Source organism: Clytia hemisphaerica, unplaced genomic scaffold (genome assembly GCF_902728285.1).
Source record: "Clytia hemisphaerica strain Z4C2 unplaced genomic scaffold, Clytia hemisphaerica genome assembly, whole genome shotgun sequence".
Classification (NCBI taxonomy): Eukaryota; Metazoa; Cnidaria; class Hydrozoa; order Leptothecata; family Clytiidae; genus Clytia; species Clytia hemisphaerica.
Window position 1 is genome coordinate 1,031,825 of NW_027104218.1, and position 8,242 is coordinate 1,040,066.

The following is an 8,242-nucleotide window of genomic DNA, read 5'->3' on the forward strand; positions in this document are numbered from 1 at the left end:
GGATAAGGCCCTTCCGAATTTCCATTGGGACTTAATTTCGCGTATGACACCGAAATCCACGAAATTTAATCCCCGCGAAAGTTTATTCCATTAAAGTAGCAAAAAAGCCACACGAAAATTTATCCACTTAGAGTATATTTTAAACATTCTTGGGATCAGAGGGAATTAAAATTTTTTAAAGACCATTAACAATATGTCCACCCAAACCAAATTACTTCTAGAGGGAATGGCAATGAAATAAGAAACATAAGTTGTCTTTTAAATTTCATATATTTCGTTCATTATTGCTGCTCTATGACACAGATAGACTTTCGGCTGTATGTGACATAGGTGCAATAATTAATCAAAAATTCAAATGAAAAGTATTACCTGTTTTTTGAAGATACTCTTCATCTAACATGAACAGCGCTTGGTCGTAAAGACAAGAAAAGGTAACAAGAAAGTGAGAAGAGAGCCAGATATCGGAGAAGTGTCGTGCCAGCATACGATAAATCTTTGCCGATTGAATTTCTTAAGGCTACCAACAAGTTGCTGACGTGAGTGTGCGCTACAAAAATTCATATTCAATCTCGCCAATTCGAATTTAAGTTGTTCGTCTGTTATGTTATCGAAGAAATCATCAGGATGAATACGTAGATACTTTTCAGTCTTCTTTAAAATGCGTTGACGTATACGTTCGACCGAGAATTTACGACCTTTCAGAAAAAAAATTAACAGAATGAAACTGAGACTGTAAATAATTGCAGTTTAAGATTTAAACCCAGATTGATAATATGTTTTCCGAGGTCTGAATCGCTGCTTCAAAAACGCTGAGCTATCATAAGATTGCAGTTATTCAACCACCATTCAACCAAAACAAAAGACGTAACTTAATTGACTGTAAAGTGTCAAAAAGGACCCTGTGCTTAGGTTAGGTTACCTGCTATTTCTAAAGTAGTTTCCACGATCTCCTTATTGCCTTCATCATCTTCTTTAACAGTTAGTTTTGTGTACTCTTGGGGCACGATACACTCTCCATACGAATAAACGCCCTAAAGATAAAGTACACGTCTTGAAGGGTACGTTCTTATCGAAAATAGTTTTTTTCTACAACCTCCATCCGATGTAAATTTAGCTGCTGATGTATTTGAGGATGAAAGACAGTGTCAGCTTTGTTAATTTCTTCCTCCATTGTGCGTTCATCTACCGTTATATTCAAGCAGTGTCGAAACATAGTTGTTTACTAACAAATTTTAAGAAAGGATAATTTTCGAAAGGGGCTTTATTTACGTAAACGACAGCACATTTTCCCCTTATAATACTTCAAATTTATATTCCTAGTGATTTTCATACAGGAGAATCTCACTCATAAGAAGGTCAATATTTTTAGATATAGTAATAATACCTTTTCCATAAGTTCTTTCAAAGCAGCTTTTATTTTTGGTTGATTAGCTTCAATTGGAACACTGACTTCACCATACAGACTGAAATAAATTATGTAAATTGAGGGAGTTATTTAGATCAGGCAACTTCAACCAGTTTCAACCTGTTAGAAGTGAGGAAAAATTTCAAACATCTCAAACAAATATAATCAATTGAGTTTTACGGACCTTCTATACTTTTTTCGCGTTCTTGCTCCTGTGCATTTCGTTTTGAGTTCTTGTAAGTCTTCTCCTTTCTCCTCGACCATCTTTTTCAAAACTTGACCAGCATTGCCCGGGCGTATTCCTGCAAAAATAAAATCTGAGGTGTTTCAAAATAGACCAATGTAATCAAGGTTTAAGAAAATTGAAGATGACTCAAGTATTGTTCCTGTTTTCACAGAATGAATATGATTGTCAAATAGAAACACTGTATAGAATTTGGATTGGAGGGAGAGACCAGTGATTAAATCATTTCTTTTGCTTACAAACCTTTCTTATTCACCAAGTTATGTTTCTCAGCTAATTCTTGGAAAACAACCAATTCGTTTTTGCTTTTCAGCTCTCGTACCTGTAAAAAAAAGATAAGATTTATTGACAACAGGAAATATCAAACAGCGAGCGAAAGACACCGAAATGACACAAAAGGTCGTCAAAATCTACACTGATTTTTAAAGCTTGTTTGAGCGTTTACACGATCATTTAAGCTTGTTAATATTCAACACACCTTTTCCAAACAGCCGTCCAAATCATCAATTTGATAGCTGTTTGTCGGACCAACATGACAATGAGCTCTCTTTGTACCAGCAGCAATCATAGCATTTTGTTGAGCAGTTCTTTGAATAGCATTGGCCTTTGACTCCATCGACTTGATGGTTCTTTCTTTTAGACGAGCACTCATTGAAACGTCATTACCATAGGCCCTAGAAAAAGTCCAAGTATCAAACATAGAAAATACGAATCTAGATAAAAAGAAATAAAACAGTTCCGATTTTCTGATTGATGAGTAAAAAAAAAAAAAAAAACAAAAAAAACATTAAATTCTTAAGTAAAATCTAACTTTTTTACTGGATAAAAAAGAATAACACTTCACTCTTAACTCGGAAGGCTGAAAAAATCTCTCTCTAGGCTTATGCTTAGATAAAAAATCAAACCTCAAAACTATTGTTTCCAAATCATGTTGTTCAACGGTCTTTTTAAGTTCCCGAGCCATATTCGTCTTTTCTTTCCTTTTTAAGTGACTACTTAAGTTGCCAAGTGCCTCTTCAAAACTACACCCGTGATTGGCAGAAAACTCCTCATTAAGTTCGCCGATTCTTTCTGCTGCCAACGCTCTCATTTCCTCCTTTGACGGCTTAAACAACCCCCCATCTTCCGCTTTCTTGAGAAATGGACCATCCTTGTTGATGGGAAACAGACGCAACATCGATCTCAAATTCTCATTGTTCAAGCAACCTTTGCATTCAAATAAACTATGGCGACCTCTTTGAGCTACAGACAGTTTCAGCCAAGCTGTGCTAGAAAATCCATCCATCAACTGCTTCCTGGTTGCATGCGCCCTCTTACCAAGAGTCTCCAAACAAGTTTTTATTTTCTTTGTATTGTCGTTGAACCACTTACGCTTAACATCGAAACCATTCCCTTCATTCATCAACTCTACAAAGTGCTCAAGACCAGACTTTAAAACATTACTAATATCAACAACACTAGAATTCTTATTAACTCTATTACGATCACAACACTCAATCAAAATAATCTTTCCGAAGCCACAACAGAAAGGATCCAATATGGACGGCATAACTGGTTTTCTGAATGAAGAAAAAAGATCAAACTCTATAGCATTACTTGAACTTTTCATGAAAAATCAAAAGATGCTGCCGGACTATGTACTGGGTATGTCTAAAAATGTATCTGAAATCCATGGTAAGCTTATTGTGTGTAAGAGTTTGAACATGGATGTTTGTTGGCTACAACTGTTTTATATTTATCCGGATAAAATTAAGTTTCTTCTGGTTCATTAAAAGCTGTATTCTTGAAACTAAAGTGAATTGGTGAAGGGACCATAAAACTTGTCAAGTTAAAGAAGTTCCAGTCAAAGAAGTTCGAGTTAAAGCGACTACCTATAATTTGTATTTTTCTATATTATCAAAATTCAGTCAAAATTATGTGTATACCTGTTTAACAACTAACCCATATCAGCAAATCCATCGTTCAAATCATACAAAAGAAATTAAAATGTAGGCATCTTATTACTGGATTGCTCCTATAAAAAAAATGAACATAAATCTTATTATTTTAAAGCAAAGAAAGGCATGTGTCATTGAGAAAGTTTTTAGGTTTTGGTGACAACATTGGAAGACAAGGGTATTAGGTAGCAAAGATGTGATATGCTATTATGTCATTGTTTTTGAAGTCTTGTAGTAAGATAATTGCTTTTTAAAAGTCTGCACGCCACAATCTAGTAATTTGAAAAAATAGTATATACCTGTCAAGCTCAAAATAGTATAGCTTACTATCCAACCATTTCTTAAATCATCATCAAGATAAAATTCTCAATTCTATTTCATATAAATCTAATAGCTTTTCCACCTAAATATAAGAAAAACGGATGCTAAAGTTGGACTGATAGACTGCATGCATAAGAGTAAACTTTTCAAATTTCACTAAGCAAACCATCTTGAAATGGTAACTATAATTGCTATCTAAGAAGAGAAAAATGTCTTGCAAAATTCTATCTATTGCCTTTTAGATACTTTCCGACTGTGCTCTACAATCAAAATACATAGCATTTGCCTGTAAAACTCTCATTTCCAAGGGGGGGGATGATAGAATTAAAATGAAACAAATTGACGTGGTGGAACCTCAAAGAACCAGATTAATTTTTTGGAATGTGATAACCACCTATAAATAGCTTTAATAATTAAACAATAAATATTCAATACATATCAACAACTACATTAAGTAAGACCAATTTGATTGGTTGTTTTGAAGCAGTTTAAAGTTAAATTTTGTGATACCTAAGATTTTAGATATTTTGCTGTTGATTGCCTAGCCACAAGATCAAATCCATTATTCCTAGCTAGTTGAAATCCATTATAATAAACAACAAATCAAATTTATCTTGCCTATCTGACAATTTTGATTTTGAAAATTGTTATAAGGAACTTTTCATTCAAAAAATGTAAAACAGGAAAAAAACACACTGATTTAAAATATGACAGTTATGCTCTCTAATTTAAAAATGTTATGTATTTATCAGAATTGTTAAAGACTTCTAAACAGGGAACTTTTTACCAACCTTAACAATAGTTAATGAGAGACTTTCTGAGTACTAATTGTACCTAAGTGGCTTTGTTGTTCTAGCCACTGGAGTAGCCATGAACAATAAAAAAGTTTAAAAAGGCTCTTGGACAGACAAAGAGTGTTTTATAAAAATTATTTACAATAAAGAGAGACTTTACAATACATAACACTAGCCACAAGTGGCTTTGTTGTTCTAGTCACCAGAGTAGCCATGAACTATAGAAAATGTAAGAAAGACTTTCAGGGAAAAAAGTACTTTATGAAAATTTTTTTAAGAAAGAGAGGTTTTCAAAAAATGAAAAAAACTCTTAGGCAAACAAAAAATAATTTATGAAAAATTTTTAGAAAGAGAGGGAGAGTATTATACAGAAAACTAGCCACCTAAGTGGCCCTGTTGTTCTAGCCACCAGAGTAGCCATGAACTATAAAAAGAATTTGAAAAACTCTTAGGCACACAAAAAGTGATTTATGAAAATTTTTAAGGATAGAGAGGGAAAAACTTTGAGTACCATGCAGAAAACTAGCCACCTAAATGGCCTTGTTGTTCTAGCCACAAGAGTAGCCATGAACTGTAAAAAATTTGAAAACAACTCTTAGACAAAAAGTAATTTATGAAAAAATTTCGATAGAGCTGGATAGAGAGGGAAAGAATTTGAGTACTACCATACAGAAAACTAGCCACCTAAGTGGTCTTGTTGTTCTAGCCACCGGAGTAGCCATGAACTGTATCAAAACTGAAAAAAACTCTTAGGCCTGCCTAGACAAAAAGTGATTTATGATAAATTTTTAGAATAGAGGGAAAGACTTTTAGTACCATACAGAAAACTAGCCACCTAAATTGCCTTGTTGTTCTAGCCACCAGAGTAGCCGTGAACTGTAAAAAATTGAAAAAAACTCTTAGACAAAAAGTTATTTATGAAGAAAATTCGATAGAGAGGGAAAGAATTTGAGTACTACCATACAGAAAACTAGCCACCTAAGTGGCCTTGTTGTTCTAGCCACCGGAGTAGCCATGAACTGTATCAAAATTTGAAAAAAACTCTTAGGCCTGTAGACAATAAGTGATTTATGAAAAATTTTTAGAATAGAGAGGGAAAGACTTTGAGTACCATACAGAAAACTAGCCACCTAAATGGCCTTGTTGTTCTAGCCACCAGAGTAGCCATGAACTGTAAAAAATTGAAAAAAACTCTTAGACGAAAAGTTATTTATGAAGAAAAATTTCGATAGAGAGGGAAAGAATTTGAGTACTACCATACAGAAAACTAGCCACCTAAGTGGCCTTGTTGTTCTAGCCACCGGAGTAGCCATGAACTGTATCAAAAAGGTAAAACAAAGAAAAAATTGTACCATATAGTCTCATAATAAAAATACTTTTAAAAATCTATTCTGTTTGAGATTTTTTAGCCCAATGTTTAAATATTTTTAATGAATCAACAGATGTTATTCGTCTTGCCCTCTCTTGTGTCTGCATTCTGCGCTGCAAATCTTGAAGTACTTCATTATCCTTGTCTGCAACAAAATTATAAATATAGCCCAATGAAAAAATGTCTGTCGATACTGAAGTTTTCATGCATGGAAGATTTCTCAATTCATAGGCTAGGTATGGGTGGTTATAACGTTCTCTTTGTTTAGCAGTTAGGTTGTAAATTTCTGGTTTGTTTCTAAGTGTTGCCTTACCAAAATCTATGATTACCGGGATTGAGTTTGACCTGATCAAAACATTATTATTTTTCAAATCATTATGCAGAATGTTCTGTCTATGCATATGAATTAAGGCGTTCAACATATCATAACATATTTGGGTCCATTTGTCTTGATTAAATATGCCTTCTCTCCTAGCTTTGTATACCGTCATTGAGCTGTCATTGAACTTTACATACTCCATGACAATTTTTTTCTTGTGGAGGATGCCGAAAAGATGAGGGAAATATTTTGAATTTTGTAAACATTGCAAAATTGAAGCTTCATGATTGGCATTAAAATAATCAATGGATTTTCCGATTTTTATGGCACATTCGATGTTTAGCAACCTCATCCTGCCAATTTTCACTTCACCGAATGTGCCAGAGCCAATTGAAATATTTGTTAGTTCGACTACATCTTCTGATAGGTTGTTGTGCGTTGTTGTGGTGATGTGTTTTTCTTTGCCCCTAATTATTTGTTTTGAAAAAGAGCTAAGGCATTTGCTGTTCATGGAAACAAGCTTTTTCTGGGTGGTATTAACAAAGTTTTGCATTTGCTTGTTTTCAGCCAACACTTTTTCTTTTTCAAGGATGAGTTTTTGTTTTTCAGCTTCAAGCTTTTGGTTTTTTTCTTCAATCATTTCATTTTCTTTGATAACATTTTCTTTTTCTTTAATAGCTTGCTGCTTTTCTTCCTCCACTTTTTCATTTTCTGCAAGAACTTTTTGCTTTTCTTGTACGACTTTCTCAGTTTCTTTTTGCTGCAGTTCATTCCTTTCTTTCAGATTATTCATTTCATGTTTATCGTTTTTCTTTTTATCCTTTACGTAACTTTTTTTTTTCAACTTCCGTCTGAGTAAGGCTTCTTGACTTCTAGCCATTATAATCTGTTTTTTTCAATTTTTGCTATGAACAAAAGCTTTTGATTCAGGATGGGAGAAATTATAAGGTTTTGTGTACACCTTGACTCTTTAGATTTCTGAAAGGAAAACACAGCACCTACATGTTTTTATAAGCAAGTGTCTGTCCCCTGTATGCTTTAAGCTTTCAAAGCATCCAGGCAGAGTCTATTATATGCTTACGAATCACCCCATGAGCCAAATTTTTTCATGCTTAGGAAGTCTGCAAATCTGAGCCTTAATATGCTTATAAGTGTTATGCTTATAAAAACATGTATAGAACTCTTAAACCAGTCAAATAAATTAGCACTTTTATCTAGTTACTGATCAAAGTGCTCCCACGCTTAGCTCGAAGGTACAAACACATGCAACTAATCTTTATTTGCAAAAGTTCATGCTTGTGAAAAAGATTTTAGACATAAGCCTGTGTACAGTACAGAAAACTTTTACTCATTCTGATCTTTTAATACAGTATATTATACAAAAAAGTTTCCAAACTCGTAAAATATTTCTTGTACTGTACTTGCAACTCTCTGATAACTATTACATACCACAATAGTCTGGAGAAACTTACTTTATAAGGAAAACCATCAAAACTCTTTTCTCAGAAAATGTTCAGAATCCAAAATATTGATTAGACGGCTAAATACAACTTGCATAGTTCCCTTTTCATGTTGAAAAATACTATTAACTGCTCCAACTTGTGACATCTGGTCTGTATTTTCACTTACTGTAAAATCAAATGAGAAATTGTGTATGGAATGGCCGTCCCAAGTTGGAGCAGTCAGTCTGGGAAATCCTCTCAATTGCACGCTTATGTTCCGAGGGCGTAAGCGCGCAATTGCATGGTTATAATTTATGCCCGCTCCCGCCTTGGTTGAAATTGCTTAGGGATTTCAAGGGGTTCAGAATTCTCTAATTCGGGCGAAGGCATGGTTTAACAGGCAATCCATTT

The 8,242-nt window shown here is 34.0% G+C and overlaps 1 protein-coding gene across 1 annotated transcript; it reads right to left on the reverse strand.

Annotated features, from left to right (window-relative positions):
* Positions 1-393: 393 nt before the first annotated feature.
* On the reverse strand, positions 394-7,269 carry LOC136815821 (repetitive organellar protein-like). Its single transcript, XM_067072273.1, has 8 exons — positions 6,737-7,269; positions 2,555-3,208; positions 2,128-2,323; positions 1,893-1,971; positions 1,590-1,707; positions 1,385-1,463; positions 920-1,031; positions 394-695 (listed from the first exon to the last, which is right to left on the reverse strand). Exons 1-8 carry the CDS (start codon positions 7,267-7,269, stop codon positions 394-396), a joined length of 2,073 nt encoding a protein of 690 aa, XP_066928374.1.
* Positions 7,270-8,242: the final 973 nt, after the last annotated feature.